The following is a 21482-nucleotide window of genomic DNA, read 5'->3' as shown; positions in this document are numbered from 1 at the left end:
ACACTGGGGACACTGGGGACACTGGTGCCACCAGTGCCAGCCCACACTGGGGACACTGGGGACACTGGGGACACTGGTGCCACCGGTGCCAGCCCACACTGGGGACACTGGGGACACTGGTGCCAGCCCCCATGGGGACACTGGGGACACCGGTGCCACCGGTGCCAGCCCACACTGGGGACACTGGGGACACTGGGGACACTGGGTGCCACCGGTGTCAGCCCACACTGGGGACACTGGGGACACTGGTGCCACCCCCCCATGGGGACACTGGGGACACTGGTGCCAGCCCATACTGGTGACACCGGGGACACTGGGGACACTGGGGACACAGGGACAGCCCGGACTGGGGACACTGGGACACTGGGGACACTGGGGACACTGGTGCCACCAGTGCCAGCCCCCATGGGGACACTGGGGACACCGGTGCCACCGGTGCCAGCCCCCCCACCCCCCTCTTGCCCCGATGGGGGGGTGGCGGTGGCGGTGTCGCGGCCGGGGGGGGTGTGGCCGCCCCGTTGTCACCGCGGTGCCACCCGCGCCGTGCCCGGGCCAGCAGGTTCCTCCGGCGGCGGTCACCGGAAGCGGCGCTGCCACAGCGATGCCACCGCCGTGTCACCCTGATGCCACCGCCGTGTCACCCTGATGCCACCGCCGTGTGACCCCGCGAGGCGACCCCGCGAGGCGACCCCGCGAGGTGACAGCGGCGCTGCCCGTGTCACCCCAGCAGAGCTGGCGCCGTCCCCAAGGCGCGGTGCGGGGTCCCGCTGTCCCCAAGGTGTGTCGCCACCCCCGGCCCGTCCCCTTTGTCCCCGTTGTCGCCGCTGTCCCCTCCCGGGCCGGATCCGGGCGGGAATTGCTGCGCCCTGACTCAGGCCGGGCTCAGCCGGAATTTCTGCCCCGGCCGCCCCTCCCTGGCCGGGATCGCCGGGATCGGCGGGGACATAAATCCCGGGAGGGCCGGGGACAGCGCCGGGACGGCACCGGGACAGCACCGGGACCGGGACCGGGACAGGGACAGGGATGGAGCCGCTGGAGCTGCCCGGGTAGGACGGGGGTGGGGTTAGAACGGGATTGGGATTGGGATTGGGATTGGGATTGGGATTGGGAAGTGGGGGTTGGGGATTGGGATCGCCGGATCGGCGGGGACATAAATCCCGGGAGGGACAGGGACGGGGATGGGGACAGGGATGGGGACAGGGACAGGGATGGGACAGGGACAGGGACGGGGACAGGGATGGGACAGGGACAGGGACGGGGACAGGGGACAGGGACAGGGACAGGGATGGGACAGGGATGGGACAGGGACAGGGACAGGGATGGGACAGGGATGGGACAGGGGACAGGGACAGGGACAGGGACAGGACAGGGACAGGGGACAGGGATGGGACAGGGATGGGACAGGGACAGGGACAGGGACAGGGACAGGGATGGGACAGGGACAGGGATGGGGACAGGGACAGGGACAGGGATGGGACAGGGATGGGACAGGGACAGGGATGGGGACAGGGACAGGGGACAGACAGGGACAGGGACAGGGACAGGGATGGGACAGGGACAGGGATGGGACAGGGACAGGGACAGGGATGGGACAGGGATGGGACAGGGACAGGGACAGGGACGGGGATGGGACAGGGACAGGGACAGGGACAGGGATGGGACAGGGATGGGACAGGGATGGGACAGGGGACAGGGATGGGACAGGGACAGGGACAGGGATGGGACAGGGATGGGACAGGGATGGACAGGGACAGGGACAGGGACAGGGATGGGACAGGATGGGGCAGGGATGGGACAGGGATGGGACAGGGACAGGGATGGGACAGGGACAGGGATGGGACAGGGACAGGGATGGGACAGGGGACAGGGACAGGGATGGGACAGGGATGGGACAGGGACAGGGATGGGACAGGGACAGGGATGGGACAGGGATGGGACAGGGACAGGGATGGGACAGGGACAGGGACAGGGACAGGGACAGGGACAGGGACAGGGATGGGACAGGGACAGGGATGGGACAGGGACAGGGATGGGGACAGGGATGGGACAGGGACAGGGATGGGACAGGGACAGGGACAGACACGGGGCCAGGGCTGGGGCCGCTGGAGCTGCCCCGGGTAGGAGTGGGGTGGGACTGGGATTGGAGTGGGACCTCCACGGTGTCCCCACGGTGTCCCTGTCCCCTCAGGGTTCCTGCTGTTCCTCGGGGCCAGGGCTGTCCCCAGGGCTGTCCCCAGGGTGTCCCCATGATGTCCCCCGTCCCCTCAGGGTTCTCTCTTTCTGTGGTGTCTCCACAGTGTCCCCATGATGTCCCCCCAGTGTCCCCCATGATGTCCCCGTGATGTCCCCACAGGGTTCCTGCTGTTCCTCGGGGCCAGGGCTGTCCCCAAGGATGTCCCCGGTGATGTCCCCGGCGATGTCCCCACAGTGTCCCCGTGATGTCCCCACAGTGTCCCCCGTGATGTCCCCCCAGTGTCCCCATGTCCCCGTGATGTCCCCCCAGTGTCCCCATGTCCCCATGATGTCCCCGCAGTGTCCTCGTGATGTCCCCACAGTGTCCTCGTAATGTCCCCCCCAGTGTCCCCAAGGATGTCCCCACAGTGTCCCCGTGATGTCCCCCCAGTGTCCCCGTGATGTCCCCATGATGTCCCCCCAGTGTCCCCATGATGTCCCCGTGATGTCCCCGCAGGGTTCCTGCTGTTCCTCGGGGCCGGGGCTGTCCCCAAGGATGTCCCCGGCGATGTCCCCGGCGATGTCCCCGGGGGGCTGCGAGGAGAGCGAGGCCTGGCTGGGCCCGGGGGGCTCCCCGCGGCCCTGTGCCCACGGAGCCCCCGCCGAGGGAGCGGCCCCGGAGCTCAGAGGTACGGCCTGGAACCCCCGAATCCTGAATCCTGATCCCCATCCCAAATCCCAGTTCCGGATGCCGAATCCCAAATCCTGAACCCTGATCCCCATCCCAAATCCCCAATTCCAAAATCCCCAGATCCCCGACAGAGGACGAGTACTGCCTGTCCCCAAATCTCAATCCCAAATTCCCCAATTCCCAAATTCCCAAATTCCCAAATTCCCCAATTCCCAAATTCCCCAATTCCCAGATCCCCCGACGGAGGACGACGTGTACTGCCGCTGCCCGTCCCCAAATCTCAATCCCAAATTCCCAAATTCCCCAATTCCCAAATTCCCAAATTCCCCAATTCCCAAATTCCCCAAATTCCCAGATCCCCCGACGGAGGACGACGTGTACTGCCGCTGCCCGTCCCCAAATCTCAATCCCAAATTCCCAAATTCCCAAATTCCCCAATTCCCAGATCCCCCGACGGAGGACGACGTGTACTGCCGCTGCCCGTCCCCAAATCTCAATCCCAAATTCCCCAATTCCCAAATTCCCAAATTCCCAAATTCCCCAATTCCCAAATTCCCAAATTCCCCAATTCCCAGATCCCCCGACGGAGGACGACGTGTACTGCCGCTGCCCGTCCCCAAATCTCAATCCCAAATTCCCAAATTCCCAAATTCCCAATTCCCAGATCCCCCGACGGAGGACGACGTGTACTGCCGCTGCCTGTCGCGCACGCTGTGCCACACGGCCACGCCCGTCACCGTGGGCTTCTACGCGCCCTGCGGCCACCGCCTCGAGTCCCTGCTGGCCAAGGTCACCGGTGCGTCGGGGATTCGGGATTCCGGGATTCGGGATTTTGGGAACGCGCGGTCGGGCCGTGCTGGATGTTCGCAGGTGGCCCCACGGAGCAGCGGGGCGGGTTCGGGGCTTTTGGCGCCTGGCGGTGTTGGCTGAGGGTTTGGGCTTTCAGCGCTGTCCCCCAGTCGCAAATTTCAACCCAGTCCGTAATGGCAAACTCCCGTCCCAGTTCCAAATTCCTGTCCCAGTCCCAAATTCCATCCCAGTCCCAAACTCCCGTCCCAGTCCCAAATTCCATCCCAAATCCCAGTCCCAAATTCCCGTCCCAGTCCCAAATTCCCATCCCAGTTCCAAATTCCCATCCCAGTCCCAAATTCCCGTCCCAGTCCCAAATTCCATCCCAAATCCCAGTCCCAATTCCCGTCCCAGTCCCAAATTCCATCCCAAATCCCAGTCCCAATTCCCGTCCCAGTCCCAAATTCCCATCCCAGTCCCAAATTCCCGTCCCAGTCCCAAATTCCCATCCCAGTCCCAAATTCCCATCCCAAATCCCATCCAACCCAACCCAACTCAACCCATCCCAATCCCAAATTCCAACCCCAAATTCCAAATCCCACCGCAAACCCCATCCAACCCAATCCAACCCAACCAAACCCAACCCAACCCAACCCAACCCAACCCAACCCAACCCAACACCAAATCCCATCCCAAACCCCAAACTCCAAACCTCGTCCCAAATGCCAAACCCCCTCCCAAATCCCCTCCCAAATCCAACCCAACTCAACCGAATTCAACTCAGCCAACCCAACTGAACCCAACCCAACCCAACCCAAACCCCAAATCCCGTCCCAAACCCCAAACTCCAAACCTCGTCCCAAATGCCAAATCCCGTCCCAAATCCAACCCAACCCAACCCAACCGAACCCAACCCAACCCAATTCAACTCAACCCAACCCAACCCAACTCAACCCAACCCAAACCCCAAATCCCGTCCCAAACCCCAAACTCCAAACCTCGTCCCAAATGCCAAATCCCGTCCCAAATCCAACCCAACCCAACCCAACCCAACTCAACCCAAACCCCAAATCCCGCCCCAAATCCCCGGGATTTCCGTGCCAAACCAAGCCCGACTCTCTCCGGCAGCCTTCATGCGTGAGGAGATGTCGCGGCGCGAGGCCGCCGAGCTGCAGCGGGGCCACCGGAAGCCGCGCAGCCCGCACGGCTGGGGCCTGCTGGCGGCCCTGTGGCTGCTGGCCTTCTACGAGCCCGTGGTCACCGAAGGCCACCTGCGCCGCAAGAACCTCGAGTTCATCTTCATCCGCTTCAGCGCCTGGGAGTTCGCCGGCTGCGACAAGCTGTGGGCGGGGCTGGTGACCACGCTGTGCCACCGCATCCGGCAGCACTTCGGGGCGCTGCCGCTGAGCGTGTTCCACGTGCTGGGCTCCCGGCCGCGCTTCGCCTCGGGCTTCTCGCAGCGCGAGTGGATCCTGAAGAAAGGCGCGTGCCTGCGGCTCTGGGGCTTGCTGCTGGTGCTGGCCGTGGGCGTGGCCATCCTGCTGGTGGCCCTGCTGGTGCCCGGCGTCAAGGACCACCGCGCGCTCAAGGCGGTGGGCGGCGCCGTGGCCTCGCTGTCGGGCTCCTCGTTGGTGCTGGGCGCCCTGTCCATCCTCAAGAACTTCCTGGTGAGCGAGAAGAAGAAGATCGAGCGGCTGACGGACAGCGACCGCTTCGCCGGCCAGCTGGGCTTCATGAGCAAGGTCCGCGGCGAGGTGGAGGTGCTGGTGGATTTCTTGGCCTTCATGGAGGTGTTCGAGCGGCGGCGCTTGCGCGTGGTGCTGGAGATCACCAGCCTGGACTTGTGCTACCCGGAGAAAGTGGCCGGCGTCTTCAACGCCATGGCCACGCTGCTGTCGGACGCCAACGCCCCCTTCATCTTCCTGCTGGCCGTGGACCCCAGCGTCATCGTGCCGTGCCTGGAGCAGACGGGCTGCATGAAGGGGTTGGCCGACAACGGCTACCTCTACCTGAACCGCGCCGTCACGCTGCCCTTCTCCATCCCCGAGATGGGCTCCCGCTCGCGGCTGCGCAGCGTCGAGGCCGCCATCCAGACGCGCGAGGACCTCATGTACCGCATCATCGCCGACAACGTCGCCAAAACCCGCGGCGGTTGCGCCGCCGCCGCCGCCCGCCCGGCGGCTCCCGGTTGCAAGGAGGCGGACGCAGAGGCCGTGGCGTGGATCCACGAGGCCTTCCGCTGCCTCCACGACGCCTCCGACGTTCTCTCCCGCTACCTCCCCGAGAACGGGGCCAACGTCCGGCGCATCGTCAACACCATCCCCATCACCCTACGGCTCCTGCTGCACCGCGCCGGCGTCTCGGCCGCCGCCGTCGCCGTGTCCCCCCGCGCCGCCGCCGCCTGGGTGGTGCTGGCCGACCGCTGGCCCTGCCGCCTCAGCTGGAGCCTGCAGTGCCTGGAGGACGGCGGGCGCGGGAAATCCCTCTGGAGCGTCTTCCAGGAGCACGCGGGCGAGCTGAGCGCGCTGCGGCAGGCGCTGGGCAAGGTGCTGAGCCTGGACGGGGACCCGGAGCTTTTCCGGACTTTCCTGGCCCGGGATTTTCCCTTCGGAGCCGTCGAGGCGCGAGAGTTGCTGGGGGTCACGGTCAACTTGGACCACTCCATCCGGCACCAGATGGGATTGCTGCGCGCCATGGCGAGGCTCGGCAAAGCCGCGGCCACGCCGGTGTCCCGCGGGGTGCAGTGCCCCTGCCCCCCGCTGATCCCGGGATCCCGGAGGATTTCTGGGAACGGGGATTGGGAATTCCGAGGGTTTGCTCCTGGATTTTGGAGACTTTGGGATGATCCAGAGGGAATTCCGGGGTTTTATTCCCGGATTTTGGCCGCGCCGGTGTCCCGCGGGGTGCAGTGCCCCTGCCCCCGGTGATTCCAGGATCGGGATCCCGGAGGATTTTTGGGAACGGGGGATTGGGAATTCCAGGGGGTTTATCTCAGAATTGTGGTCCTGAAGAGACTGGGATGATCCAGAGGGAATTCCGGGGTTTATTCCCAGATTTTGGCCACGCCGGTGTCCCGGGGGGTGCAGTGCCCCTGCCCCCGGTGATTCCGGGATTGGGATCGGGATCCGGGAGGATTTTTGGGAACGGGGATTGGGAATTCCGAGGGTTTGCTCCTGGATTTTGGAGACTTTGGGATGATCCAGAGGGAATTCCGGGGTTTATTCCCGGATTTTGGCCGCGCCGGTGTCCCGCGGGGTGCAGTGCCCCTGCCCCCGCTGATTCCGGGATCCCGGAGGATTTTTGGGAACGGGGATTGGGAATTCCAGGGGGTTTATCTCAGAATTGTGGTCCTGGAGAGACTGGGATGATCCAGAGCGAATTCCTGGGGTTTATTCCCGGATTTTGGCCGCGTCGGTGTCCCGGGGGGTGCAGTGCCCCTGCCCCCGCTGATTCCGGGATCCCGGAGGATTTCTGGGAACGGGGATTGGGAATTCCAGGGGTTTGCTCCCGGATTTTGGAGACTTTGGGATGATCCAGAGGGAATTCCTGGGTTTATTCCCGGATTTTGGCCGCGCCGGTGTCCCGCGGGGTGCAGTGCCCCTGCCCCCGCTGATCCCGGGATCCCGGAGGATTTTTGGGAACGGGGATTGGGAATTCCAGGGGGTTTATCTCAGAATTGTGGTCCTGAAGAGACTGGGATGATCCAGAGGGAATTCCGGGGTTTATTCCCAGATTTTGGCCACGCCGGTGTCCCGGGGGGTGCAGTGCCCCTGCCCCCGCTGATTCCGGGATTGGGATCGGGATCCGGGAGGATTTTTGGGAACGGGGATTGGGAATTCCGAGGGTTTGCTCCTGGATTTTGGAGACTTTGGGATGATCCAGAGGGAATTCCTGGGGTTTCATTCCCGAATTTTGGCCACGCCGGTGTCCCGCGGGGTGCAGTGCCCCTGCCCCCGGTGATTCCGGGATTGGGATCGGGATCCTGGAGGATTTTTGGGAACGGGGATTGGGAATTCCGAGGGTTTGCTCCTGGATTTTGGAGACTTTGGGAAGATCCAGAGGGAATTCCTGGGGTTTATTCCCAGATTTTGGCCGCGCCGGTGTCCCGGGGGGTGCAGTGCCCCTGCCCCCGCTGATCCCGGGATCCCGGAGGATTTCTGGGAACGGGGATTGGGAATTCCAGGGGTTTGCTCCCGGATTTTGGAGACTTTGGGATGATCCAGAGGGAATTCCTGGGGTTTATTCCCAGATTTTGGCCGCGCCGGTGTCCCGGGGGGTGCAGTGCCCCTGCCCCCGCTGATCCCGGGATCCCGGAGGATTTCTGGGAACGGGGATTGGGAATTCCAGGGGTTTGCTCCCGGATTTTGGAGACTTTGGGATGATCCAGAGGGAATTCCTGGGGTTTATTCCCAGATTTTGGCCGCGCCGGTGTCCCGCGGGGTGCAGTGCCCCTGCCCCCGGTGATTCCAGGATCGGGATCCCGGAGGATTTCTGGGAACGGGGATTGGGAATTCCAAGGGTTTGCTCCCGGATTTTGGAGACTTTGGGATGATCCAGAGGGAATTCCGGGGTTTATTCCCGGATTTTGGCCGCGCCGGTGTCCCGCGGGGTGCAGTGCCCCTGCCCCCGCTGATCCCGGGATCCCGGAGGATTTCTGGGAACGGGGATTGGGAATTCCAGGGGTTTTATCTCAGAATTGTGGTCCTGAAGAGACTGGGATGATCCAGAGCGAATTCCTGGGGTTTATTCCCGGATTTTGGCCACGCCGGTGTCCCGCGGGGTGCAGTGCCCCTGCCCCCGGTGATTCCGGGATCCCGGAGGATTTTTGGGAACGGGGATTGGGAATTCCGAGGGTTTGCTCCTGGATTTTGGAGACTTTGGGATGATCCGGAGGGAATTCCTGGGGTTTATTCCCAGTTTTTTGTCACCGGGAGATGCTGGAAGGGACTGAGAAGATCCGGAGGGAATTCCTGGGGTTTATTCCCAGTTTTTTGTCACCGGGAGATGCTGGAAGGGACTGAGAAGATCCGGAGGGAATTCCTGGGGTTTATTCCCAGTTTTTTTGTCACTGGAAGAGACTGGGATTGGGAAACTCCTCGGTTTTATTCCCAGGATTTTGGAGACACTGGAGAGGGCCGGGACGATCCAGAGGGAATTCCTGGGTTGAATTCCCGGGATTCTTGCTCCAGGAATATCCCAAGGGAATTTCGATCCCACCCCGAGAGATTTTCGGGATTTCCTCCCGAAATTCGGGTCCTTTTCGGGAGGGAAAATTGGGAAGGAAAACTGGGAAAACTCCCCACCCTCCCCACGGGAAATTCCCGGGAAAACCCCGCCGGGATCATCCCCCAATAAACCAAATCCCACCCCCGGCTCCGTGTTTGGGAAGTTTTCTGGGATTCCCAGTGGGATTTTCCCCCATTCTGGGTTTTATTTTTTTTTTTTTGGGGGGGGGGGGATTTTCACTCCCTCGCCTCCCAAATTCCCGGAATTCCCCAAAATCCCGGAATTCCCCAAATTCCCGGAATTCCCCAAATTCCCGGAATTCCCCAAAATCCCGGAATTCCGGGGCCGAGCCCCCAAGAAGAGGGCGGGTGACGAATGCAGAATTCCTTTAATTAGAAAACAGCCGTTAACAAAAATTCCACCACGGGGGGGGAGGGGAGGGGGAAAAACGAAGGGAGGGAAAAAAAAAAAATTCCAAAAATAATTAAAAAAAAAAAAGGGGGAAAAGACGGGAAAAAAAAAAAAAAAAAAGCCCCAAAATCAAATCCCAAAAAAAAAAAAAAAAAACAACCCCCCCAAACCACCAGCGAAAATTCCCGGTTGGAAAATCGGGAATATCCCCGCGGAATTCCGATGCCCGCCCATCCCCCCCCGCCCAACACCCCGCAGCTCCCTGAAAAGATTTTATTGCACTTAAGAAAGAAAAGCGACCCCCACCCTCGGGAATTCCCCGGGAATTCCGGGAATTCCGGGGCTGGGAATCGCCGGCTCATCCCGGATTTTTTTGTGTTTTTTTTTCTTTTCCTCCCTTCGCCCCAAATCTCTGGAAATTTTTGGGATGACCGAGGAATTCCAGCCCCTCCCTCTTCCCCCTTTTCCACCTCTGCCCGTTTTCCCGGGAATTCTGCGGCTGGTGATAAATACAGGGGAAAAAAAAAAAATAAAATAAAAAAAACGGGAAATAAAAAGAGGAAAGAAAAGGGGAAAACAAGAAAATTCCCAAAGAAACCCCAAAAAATCCCACCGGGAAAAAAATAAAAGGGAAATGAAAAATAAATAAAGCGCGGAGGATCCCGGGAATTGTTTTTCTCTTTTTCTTTTTTCGCGTGTTGTGTGGGTTGTTGTTTTTGGGGGGGGCCGGAATTCCCGAATTCCCGCCGCTCCCGATCCCTGTAGTGTCGAAACCTCGGGAATTCCTGGCCGGGCCCAGCCCTCCCTTCGGACAGAGAGAGGAAAGAGAGAGAGGAGGGGGGAAAAAAATAAAAATCGGGAAGAAAAAAAATCGGGAAGAAAAAAAATCGGGAAGAAAAAAAATCGGGAAGAAAAAAAATCGGGAAGAAACAAACAAACAAACAAAAAATCCGTCGGGGGGAAAAAAAAAAATCGGGAAGAAAAAAAATCGGGAAGAAAAAAAATCGGGAAGAAACAAACAAACAAACAAAAAATCCGTCGGGGGGGAAAAAAAAATCGGGAAGAAAAAAAATCGGGAAGAAAAAAAATCGGGAAGAAAAAAAATCGGGAAGAAACAAACAAAAAATAAAATCCGTCGGGGGGAGAAAAAAAAATCGGGAAGAAAAAAAATCGGGAAGAAAAAATTCGGGAAGAAACAAACAAACAAACAAAAACTCCGTCGGGGTCGTCGGGGTTTGGTTGGTTTTTTTTTTTTTCTGTTTTTTTGTCGGAGAAAAATCCCGAAAATTCCCGAGGTTCGGGTGGAATCTTGTGCGACCTGCGGGCAGAGCGGGAAGGCGAGGCTGGCATTCCCGGACCTGCGTTTTCCCGGAATTTTTTTCTTTTTTTCCCGGATTTTTTTTCTTTTTTTCCCGGAATTTTTTTCTTTTTTTCCCGGAGTTTTTTTTTTTTCCCCGGAATTTTTTTCTTTTTTTCCCGGAGTTTTTTTCTTTTTTTCCCGGAGTTTTTTTTTTTTCCCCCGGAGTTTTTTTCTCTTTTTCCCGGAGTTTTTTTTTCTTTTCCCCGGAATTTTTTTTTTTTTTTTTTTTTTTTTTTTTTTCCCCCGGAGTATTTTTTTTCTCTTTTTCCCGGAATTTTTTTCTTTTTTTCCCGGAGTTTTTTTTTTTTTTTTTTTTTTTTTTTTTTTTTTTTTCCCCGGAGTTTTTTTTTCTTTTTCCCGGAATTTTTTTTTGGGTTTTTTTTTTTTTTCCCGGATTTTTTTTTTCCCCCCGGAGTTTTTTTTTCTCTTTTTCCCGGAGTTTTTTTTTCTTTTTTTCCCGGATTTTTTTTTTTCCCCCGGAGTTTTTTTTTGTGTTTTTTTTTTTTTTTTTTCCCCCGGAGTTTTTTTTTCTCTTTTTCCCGGAGTTTTTTTCTTTTTTTTCCCGGAGTTTTTTTTTCCCCCGGAGTTTTTTTTTTTTTTTCCCGGAGTTTTTTTTTTTTTCCCGGAGTTTTTTTCTTTTTTTCCCGGAGTTTTTTTCCCCCCGGAGTTTTTTTTTTGTTTTTTTCCCGAAGTCGGGAGTTTGTGTTTTTTTCTTTTTTTCCCGGAGTTTTTTTTCCCCCGGAGTTTTTTTTTCTCTTTTTCCCGGAGTTTTTTTTTTCCCCCCGCAGTTTTTTTTTTGTTTTTTTTTTCCCGGAGTCGGGAGTTTGTTTTTTTTTTTATTCCCGGGTTTAATTCCAGCTTTCCCCGCCCGCCTCACCTGCGGCTCAGAGCGGCCCCGGCGCCGTGTCCTGGCTGGCCTCCAGCAGCAGCTCCTGCAGCTCCTGCTCGTCCCGGGCGCAGCCCAGCTCTGCGGGAACGGGACACCGTCCCCGCCGGCTCCCGGGCCGCTCCCAGCCCAATCCCGGCCCCATTCCCACTTTTCACCCGATTCCAGCCGCTTCTCCCACTTTTTCCTGCTGTTTTCCCGGGTTTCCCACCCCAATTCCTGCTGGATTCCCGTTTTCCCACCCCAATTCCTGCTGGATTCCCAGTTTTCCCCACCAATTCCAGCTCCTTTCCTGTTCATTTACACCAATTCCGGCTGGATTCCCGGTTTCCCACCCCAATTCCTGCTGGATTCCCGGTTTCCCACCCCAATTCCTGCCGTATTCCCGTTTTTCCACCCCAATTCCTGCCGTATTCCCGTTTTCCCACCCCAATTCCTGCTGGATTCCCAGTTTTCCCACCCCAATTCCTGCTGGATTCCCGGTTTTCCCACCCCAATTCCTGCTGGATTCCCGGTTTTCCCACCCCAATTCCTGCTGGATTCCCAGTTTTCCACCCCAATTCCTGCCGGATTCCTGTTTTTCCACCCCAATTCCCGCTCTTTTCCCACTTTTTCCCTGTTTTTCCCGGTTTTTTCCTCCCCCGTTCCTGCTGTACGCTCCGTTTCCGGAATTCCGGAATTCCGGATCCCCAAACTCCCGGGAATGCCCCGAGGCGGGGGAACGCCTCGGGAATTTGGGGATTTGGGGATTATTTGGGGCTCTCGCCGCTGGAAATTGGGAAGGATTTGGGCATTTTGGGGCTGATTTCGGGGCTGATTTTGGGGCTGATTTTGGGCATTTTTGGGCTGATTTTGGGGTTTTTTGGGGCTGATTTTGGGGTTTTTGGGGCTGATTTTGGGGTTTTTTGGGGCTGATTTTGGGGATTTTGGGGCTGATTTTGGGGTTTTTTGGGGCTGATTTTGGGGTTTTTTGGGGCTGATTTTGGGGCTGATTTTGGGGTTTTTGGGGCTGATTTTGGGGCTGATTTTGGGGTTTTTTGGGGCTGATTTTGGGATTTTTTGGGGCTGATTTTGGGGTTTTTGGGGCTGATTTTGGGTTTTTTTGGGGCTGATTTTGGGGATGTTTTGGGGCTGATTTTGGGGATTTTTTGGGGCTGATTTTGGGGGTTTTTTGGGGCTGATTTTGGGGTTTTTTGGGGCTGATTTTGGGTTTTTTGGGGCTGATTTTGGGGAGTTTTTGGGGCTGATTTTGGGGTGTTTTGGGGCTGATTTTGGGGCTGATTTTGGGTTTTTTTGGGGCTGATTTTGGGTATTTTTTGGGGCTGATTTTGGGGCTGATTTTGGGGATTTTTGGGGCTGATTTTGGGGTTTTTGGGGCTGATTTGGGGTTTTTTGGGGCTGATTTTGGGGATTTTTTGGGGCTGATTTTGGGGCTGATTTTGGGGTTTTTTGGGGCTGATTTCGGGGTTTTTGGGGCTGATTTGGGGGTTTTTTGGGGCTGATTTTGGGGGGTTTTGGGGCTGATTTTGGGTTTTTTGGGGCTGATTTTGGGCTGATTTTGGGGATTTTTTGGGGCTGATTTTGGGGTTTTTGGGGCTGATTTGGGGTTTTTTGGGGCTGATTTTGGGGGGTTTTGGGGCTGATTTTGGGGGGTTTTGGGGCTGATTTTGGGGCTGATTTTGGGGATTTTTGGGGCTGATTTTGGGGTTTTTGGGGCTGATTTGGGGGATTTTTTGGGGCTGATTTTGGGGATTTTTTGGGGCTGATTTTGGGGCTGATTTTGGGGCTGATTTTGGGGATTTTGGGGCTGATTTCGGGGTTTTTGGGGCTGATTTTGGGATGTTTTGGGGCTGATTTTGGGGCTGATTTTGGGTTTTTTTGGGGCTGATTTTGGGGTTTTTGGGGCTGATTTTGGGGTTTTTGGGGCTGATTTTGGGGATTTTGGGGCTGATTTTGGGGTTTTTGGGGCTGATTTTGGGGCTGATTTTGGGGCTGATTTTGGGGATTTTGGGGCTGATTTCGGGGTTTTTGGGGCTGATTTTGGGGATTTTGGGGCTGATTTTGGGGCTGATTTTGGGTTTTTTGGGGCTGATTTTGGGGGTTTTTGGGGAGATAATTTGGGTATTTTTTGGGGCTGATTTTGGGGCTGATTTTGGGTATTTTTGGGGCTGATTTTGGGGTTTTTTGGGGCTGATTTTGGGGTGTTTTGGGGCTGATTTTGGGGATTTTTTGGGGCTGATTTTGGGGTTTTTTGGGGCTCATTTGGGGCTGATTTTTGGGGTTTTTTGGGGCTGATTTTGGGGATTTTGGGATTTTGGGCTGTTTGGGTTTTTGGGGCTGATTTTGGGCTGATTGCTGATTTTGGGGTTTTTTTGGGGCTGATTTTGGGGAGTTTTTGGGGCTGATTTTGGGTATTTTTTGGGGCTGATTTTGGGGCTGATTTTGGGGATTTTTGGGGCTGATTTTGGGGTTTTTGGGGCTGATTTGGGGATTTTTTGGGGCTGATTTCGGGGTTTTTGGGGCTGATTTGGGGTTTTTTGGGGCTGATTTTGGGGGTTTTTTTGGGGCTGATTTTGGGGTTTTTTGGGGCTGATTTTGGGGTTTTTTGGGGCTGATTTTGGGGCTGATTTTGGGGTTTTTTGGGGCTGATTTTGGGGTTTTTTGGGGCTGATTTTGGGGTTTTTGGGGCTGATTTTGGGGTTTTTTGGGGCTGATTTTGGGGCTGATTTTGGGGGTTTTTTTTGGGCTGATTTTGGGTATTTTTTGGGGCTGATTTTGGGGTTTTTTGGGGCTGATTTGGGGGATTTTTTGGGGCTGATTTGGGGGTTTTTTTGGGGCTGATTTTGGGTATTTTTGGGGCTGATTTTGGGTATTTTTTGGGGCTGATTTTGGGGCTGATTTTGGGTATTTTTTGAGGCTGATTTTGGGGTTTTTTGGGGCTGATTTCGGGGTTTTTGGGGCTTATTTGGGGTTTTTTGGGGCTGATTTTGGGTTTTTTTGGGGCTGATTTTGGGGGGTTTTGGGGCTGATTTTGGGGCTGATTTTGGGATTTTTTGGGGCTGATTTTGGGGTTTTTTGGGGCTGATTTTGGGGCTGATTTTGGGGCTGATTTTGGGGATTTTGGGGCTGATTTTGGGGCTGATTTTGGGTTTTTTGGGGCTGATTTTGGGGGTTTTTGGGGAGATAATTTGGGTATTTTTTGGGGCTGATTTTGGGGCTGATTTTGGGGTTTTTTGGGGCTGATTTTGGGGTGTTTTGGGGCTGATTTTTGGGATTTTTTTGGGGCTGATTTTGGGTATTTTGGGGCTGATTTTGGGGTTTTTTGGGGCTGATTTTGGGGATTTTTTGGGGCTGATTTTGGGGTTTTTTGGGGCTCATTTGGGGCTGATTTTGGGGATTTTTTGGGGCTGATTTTGGGATTTTTTGGGGCTGATTTTGGGTATTTTTTGGGGCTGATTTGGGGTTTTTTGGGGCTGATTTCGGGATTTTTTGGCGCTGATTTTGGGGTTTTTTGGGGCTGATTTTGGGTATTTTTTGGGGCTGATTTTGGGTATTTTTTTGGGGCTGATTTTGGGGTTTTTTGGGGCTGATTTTGGGGCTGATTTTGGGTATTTTTTGGGGCTGATTTGGGGTTTTTTGGGGAGATAATTTGGGTATTTTTTGGGGCTGATTTTGGGGCTGATTTTGGGGATTTTTTGGGGCTGATTTGGGGATTTTTTTGGGCTGATTTTGGGTATTTTTGGGGGCTGATTTTGGGGCTGATGTGGGGATTTTTTGGGGCTGATTTTGGGGATTTTTTGGGGCTGATTTGGGGATTTTTTTGGGCTGATTTTGGGTATTTTTGGGGGCTGATTTTGGGGGTTTTTTGGGGCTGATTTTGGGGCTGATTTTGGGATTTTTTGGGGCTGATTTTGGGGATTTTGGGGCTGATTTTGGGGTTTTTTGGGGCTGATTTTGGGCTGATTTTGGGGTTTTTTGGGGCTGATTTTGGGATTTTTTGGGGCTGATTTTGGGGTTTTTTGGGGCTGATTTTGGGGATTTTGGGGCTGATTTTGGGGTTTTTTGGGGCTGATTTTGGGCTGATTTTGGGGTTTTTTGGGGCTGATTTTGGGATTTTTTGGGGCTGATTTTGGGGTTTTTTGGGGCTGATTTTGGGGCTGATTTTGGGATTTTTTGGGGCTGATTTGGGGTTTTTTGGGGCTGATTTTGGGGCTGATTTTGGGATTTTTTGGGCCTGATTTGGGGTTTTTTTGGGGCTGATTTTGGGTATTTTTTGGGGCTGATTTGGGGTTTTTTGGGGCTGATTTTGGGACGTTTTGGGGCCGATTTGGGGGTTTCTCGGGGCGTTTTCCGGGGGCTCTCACCGTGCTCGGCCGCGCACGTTCCCGATTTCCCGTCTCCCTCCGGGCCCGGCTCCGGCAGCGCCCGGACGAAATCCGCCTTGAGGCCGTTGGGAAGCGGCGACTCCCGGGAGCCGGAGCTGCCGCAGGGAATTCCCTGGGAGCCGGGAATCCTCTGGGAGCCGGGAATTCCCTGGGAGCTCGGCAGTTCAGGGGTCGGGCTCGGAACCGTGGCTCCAAATCCATGGGGAAGAATCCCAGATCCGTCGGCAACGGGGCTGGATGTGGCGGGAGCAGCTCCGGATCCATGGGAAATCGTCCCGGATCCATCCGAAATTGTCCCAGATCCGTGGGGAACAGTCTCACAACCATCGGGAGCAGCCCCAGATCCCTCGGGAACAATCCCAAATTCCTTGAGGACAGCTCCGGATCCATCGGGAACGGCCCCAGGTTCTTTGGGAACGACCCCGGATCCCTCAGGAACGATCCCAGGTTCCTCGGGAACGAGCCCGGATCCCTCAGGAAGAGTCTCAGATCCCTGGGGAACAATCCCGGATTCTTTGGGAACGATCCCGGATTCTTTGGGAACGACCCCGGCTCCCTCGGCAACGTTCTCCACCCTCGTCACCACGAAGACCTTGCGGCCTCTGCCGGGGCTGGAGACGGAAATCCTGCGCTCGGAATTCCCGGAATTCCCGGAGGATTCCAGCACCTCCCTCGAGCCTTTCCCATCCTCCTCCTCCTCCTCCTCCTCGGTGTCCGAGCTGGAATCTCCGGCCGGAGCCGCCTTCCCGTTCTCCTCCGGGGCCGGGGAGGCTCCGCCGGCAATTCCGGGATTTTTTTCCTCCTCCTCCTCCTCCGGGGCAATTCCGGGATTTTCCTCCTGGTCCTCGGCGCCGTTGCCGGCGATCTCGGCCATGGAGGCCGAGTGCTGCAGCTGCTGCTCCTTCTCCTCCTTCTCCTTGGCCAGGACGAAATTCCGCTTGCAGCCGTTCTGGATCTCGGCCAGCAGCGCCTTCTGCGTCTCCAGGAAGCTCTTCACCTGCCCGGGGGGCGGAGGAACGGGAATTCCGGAAAACTTCCCGCCTTTCCAAGCCCAATTCCTGCTGGCTTCCCGGTTTCCACCCCAATTCCAGCTGTTTTCCCAGTTTCCCACCCCAATTCCAGCTGTTTTCCCAGTTTTCCACCCCAATTCCAGCTCTTTTCCCAGTTTTCCACACCAATTCTCACTGTATTCCCAGTATTTCACCCCAATTCCAGCTCTTTTCCTGGTTTTTCACGCCAATTTCCCGGTTTTCCAACCCCAATTCCTTCCAACCCCAATTCCAGCTCTTTTCCCAGTTTTCCACACCAATTCTCACTGTATTCCCGGTTTTCCAAACCCAATTCCAGCTCTTTTCCCGGTTTTCCACTCCCTGGCCACATTTCCAGCTCCTTTTTCCCAGTTTTCCACCCCAATTCCAGCTGTTTTCCTGGTTTTTCACGCCAATTTCCCGGTTTTCCAACCCCAATTCCAGCTCTTTTCCCAGTTTTCCACCCCAATTCCAGCTCTTTTCCCAGTTTTCCACCCCAATTCCAGCTCCTTTCCCAGTTTTTCACGCCAATTTCCCGGTTTTCCAAGCCCAATTCCAGCTCCTTTCCTGGTTTTCCACCCCCTGGCCACATTTCCAGCTCCTTTTTCCCAGTTTCCCACCCCAATTCCAGCTGTTTTCCCCATTTTCCAACCCCAATTCCTGCTGTATTCCCAGTTTTCCACACCCAATTCCAGCTCTTTTCCCGGTTTTCCCTCCCCCCAATTCCAGCCGCATTCCCAGTTTTCCACCCCAAATTCCAAACCCTCAACGCCCCAGGCACCATTTCCTGCTCCAGGAACGCCCCGAAACCTCAGGAACGCCCCAAAATCCTGGGAATTTTCCTGAATGCCTGGAATTTTTTTTTTTTTTGGCAGCGGGGGGGAAAAGAATTCCAGAAATTTCCGGGGGGAATTCCGGAACTCGTCGCCTCCTCCTTGTGCTCGCACTCAAATCCCGAAGCCCCCAACCCCTCAGGGCACCGTTTCCTTCTCCGGAAACTCCCCGAAATCGCGGCAAGCTCTCTCGGTTCCGCCAAATTTTTGTTCTTTGGAGGGAGGAATTTTGGGAAAAAATTCCCGGGAAATTTTTTTGGGAGGGCCGGGGGAAATTCCAAGAAATTCCGGGCTTCGCTGCCGCCTCCCCGGGCTCGTGGTGGAATCCCAAACCCCCACCCGGATACCACCACCCCCCCTCCACACTCGGGAAAAACCCCCCCGGTGCAAACGGCCCAAACCCGCCGGGGATTTCCGCGGATTCCGCGGATTTTTCCCGGGAATTTCGGGGCTCACCGCCTCCTTCTTGGGCTCCCTGTCGAGGTCGAGGCGCAGCAGGGAGCGGTTGACCCGCAGGGCCAGGCTCAGCGCCATCAGCCCGCCCGTCTTGACGTCGTTCTCGCGCAGGTCCAGGCGCAGCAGCCCGCGCGCTCTCGGCGATGAACTCGGCCACCGCCACCGCCCCTGCGGGGGGAAGAGGGGGAAATCCCCGGGGAAAATACGGGAATCGGGGGGAATTCCCGGAATTCCGAGGGGGTACGGGCGTTGGGAGGGGGAGAAGTCGAGATTTGGGGGACATTGGGGAGAAGCTGAGGGGTGCGAGGAGTTGGGAGAATTCCGGGGAGCCGAGGGAGATTCGGGAGTCGGGGATGGGTTGGGAGGGTGGCGGCTCCTCCTCCTGCATCACGACAACTGGTCCGAGCCCATCCCGACTTTTCCATCCCAACTTTCCCAAGCCCATCCCAATCATTCCACCCCAAGTTTTCCGATCCCAACCCGACTTTTCCATTCCAACTTTTCCATCCCGACTTTTCCATCCCGACTTTTCCATCCCGACTTTTCCATCCCAACTTTCCCAAGCCCATCCCGACTTTTCCATCCCAACTTTTCCATCCCAATTTTCCCATCCCAACTTTTCCCAAGCCCATCCCAATCATTCCACCCCAAGTTTTCCGATCCCAACCCGACTTTTCCATTCCAACTTTTCCATCCCGACTTTTCCATCCCGACTTTTCCATCCCGACTTTTCCATCCCAACTTTCCCAAGCCCATCCCGACTTTTCCATCCCAACTTTTCCATCCCAATTTTCCCATCCCAACTTTTCCCAAGCCCATCCCAATCATTCCACCCCAAGTTTTCCGATCCCAACCCGACTTTTCCATCCCAACTTTTCCATCCCAGCTTTCCCAAGCCCATCCCAACTTTCCCATCCCAACTTTCCCAAGCCCATCCCAACTTTTCCCAAGCCCATCCCAGCTTTTCCAAGCCCATCCCAACTTTTCCATCCCAACTTTTCCATCCCAACTTTTCCCAAGCCCATCCCAATCATTCCATCCCAAGTTTTCCGATCCCAACCCGACTTTTCCATCCCAAAACGTTTCCATCCCAACTTTTCCATCCCGACTTTTCCATCCCAACTTTTCCATCCCAACTTTCCCAAGCCCATCCCAACTTTTCCATCCCAACTTTTCCATCCCAGCTTTCCCAAGCCCATCCCAACTTTTCCCAAGCCCATCCCAATCATTCCACCCCAAGTTTTCCGATCCCAACCCGACTTTTCCATCCCAAAACGTTTCCATCCCAACTTTTCCATCCCAACTTTTCCATCCCAACTTTTCCATCCCAACGTTTCCATCCCAACTTTTCCATCCCAACTTTCCCATCCCAACTTTCCCATCCCAACTTTCCCATCCCAACTTTTCCATCCCAAAAACGTTTCCATCCCAACTTTTCCATCCCAACTTTCCCATCCCAGCTTTCCCAAGCCCATCCCAACTTTTCCATCCCAGCTTTCCCATCCCAACTTTTCCCAAGCCCATCCCAACTTTTCCCAAGCCCATCCCAATCATTCCACCCCAAGTTTTCCAATCCCAACCCGACTTTTCCATCCCAAAACGTTTCCATCCCGACTTTTCCATCCCGACTTTTCCATCCCAGCTTTCCCCAAGCCCATCCCAACTTTTCCATCCCAAAACGTTTCCATCCCAACTTTTCCATCCCGACTTTTCCATCCCAACTTTTCCATCCCGACTTTTCCATCCCAACTTTTCCATCCCAGCTTTTCCAAGCCCATCCCAACTTTTCCATCCCAACTTTTCCCAAGCCCATCCCAACTTTTCCATCCCCAACTTTTCCATCCCGACTTTTCCATCCCAACTTTTCCATCCCGACTTTTCCATCCCAACTTTTCCATCCCGACTTTTCCCAAGCCCATCCCAACTTCTCCAGCCCCAAAACCACCCCTTGGGAACCCTTTCCCGAACTCCCGGAAATTCCCAGAGAGTTCCCGGAGAATTCCCAGAAAATTCCCCAGGAAATTCCCAGGAAATTCCCAGGAAATTCTGGAAAATCACGGGAAAATCCCAGGAAGGCCCGGAAAAATCCCAGAAAACACCAGGAAACGCCAGGAAAAATCCCAGGAACTCCGTGAAAATGCTCAGAAAATCCCGGGAAAGGCCAGGAAAAATCCCAGGAACCCCGGGAAAATGCTCAGAGAATCCCGGGAATTCCCGGGAACTGCGGGTACCCTCGCAGGTGATCTTGGTGCAGGCCAGCCCCAGGCGCAGCACCGAGCGGTTCCCGATCAATCCGTTCTTCAGGTTCCGCACGCCCTCGTTGCCGATGGGGTTGTGGCCCAGGTTCAGCGTCTCCAGGCTCTGCGTGTGCGGCTGCGAGGGCGGCAAATCCCGGGAAAACCCAGCGGGGAGCCCGGCGGAAATTCAGGGGGAATTCAGGGGGAATCCGGGGGAAATTCAGGGGGAATTAGGGGAAATCCAGGGAAAATTCAGGGGGAATTCAGGGAAATTCCAGGGGAAATTCAGGGGGAATCCAGGGGAAAACCCAGCGGGAAAATCCGGGGGAAATTCAGGGGGAATTCGGGGAAATCCAGGGGAAATTCAGGGAAAATCCCGGGAAAACCCAGCGGGGAACCCGGGGGAAATTCAGGGGGAATTCGGGGAAATCCGGGGGAAATTCAGGAGAAATTCAGGGGGAATTAGGGAAAATCCGGGGGAAATTCAGGGGGAATTCAGGGAAAACCCAGCGGGAAACCCGGGGGAAATTCAGGGGGAATTCGGGGAAATCCGGGGGAAATTCAGGGGAAATTTAGGGGAAATCCCGGGAAAACCCAGCGGGGAACCCGGCGGAAATTCAGGGGGAATTCGGGGAAATCCAGGGAAAATTCAGGGGAAATTCAGGAGAAATTCAGGGGGAATTCAGGGAAAATCCAGGGAGAATTCAGGGGAAATCCAGCGGGAAACCCGGGGGAAATTCAGGGGGAATTCAGGGAAATTCCAGGGGAAACCCAGCGGGAAATCCGGGGAAAACCCAGCGGGAAATCCGGGGGAAATTCAGGGGGAATTCAGGGGAAATTCAGGGGGAATTCAGGGGAAAACCCAGCGGGAAATCCGGGGAAAATCCATGGAAAGCCCACGGCAAACCCCTGGAAATCCCAGGAAAACCCCTGGAAACTCCATAGAAACCAACGGAAAAATCCGTGAAAACCCGGGGAAAAACCAACCGAAAAACCCCCCAAAAAACA

At 55.6% G+C, this 21482-nt stretch overlaps 2 protein-coding genes across 2 annotated transcripts in view; one reads left to right on the top strand and one right to left on the bottom strand.

Moving 5' to 3' along the window:
• Positions 1–2740: 2740 nt before the first annotated feature.
• Positions 2741–6579, top strand: LOC136305961 (NTPase KAP family P-loop domain-containing protein 1-like). The gene is made up of 3 exons (XM_066209294.1): positions 2741–2861; positions 3528–3659; positions 4781–6579. Exons 1-3 carry the CDS (start codon positions 2741–2743, stop codon positions 6577–6579), a joined length of 2052 nt encoding a protein of 683 aa, XP_066065391.1.
• Positions 6580–10006: 3427 nt separating this feature from the next.
• LOC136305960 (protein phosphatase 1 regulatory subunit 37-like) overlaps positions 10007–21482 on the bottom strand; it is a 31594-nt gene continuing 20118 nt past the window's right edge. The window contains 6 exon segments of the mRNA XM_066209293.1: positions 10007–10094; positions 11527–11616; positions 15900–16917; positions 18238–18363; positions 18365–18405; positions 20469–20610. Of these exon segments, the coding sequence (XP_066065390.1) occupies positions 11534–11616; positions 15900–16917; positions 18238–18363; positions 18365–18405; positions 20469–20610 (1410 nt within the window). The 3' untranslated portion in view covers positions 10007–10094; positions 11527–11533.

Source organism: Chamaea fasciata, unplaced genomic scaffold (assembly GCF_029207755.1).
Source record: "Chamaea fasciata isolate MVZ Bird 193981 ecotype frontalis unplaced genomic scaffold, bChaFas1.0.hap1 SCAF_844, whole genome shotgun sequence".
Taxonomy (NCBI): domain Eukaryota; kingdom Metazoa; phylum Chordata; class Aves; order Passeriformes; family Sylviidae; genus Chamaea; species Chamaea fasciata.
The sequence above is the reverse complement of the archived record's forward strand: the minus strand, read 5'-3'. Positions and strand labels throughout refer to the sequence as shown.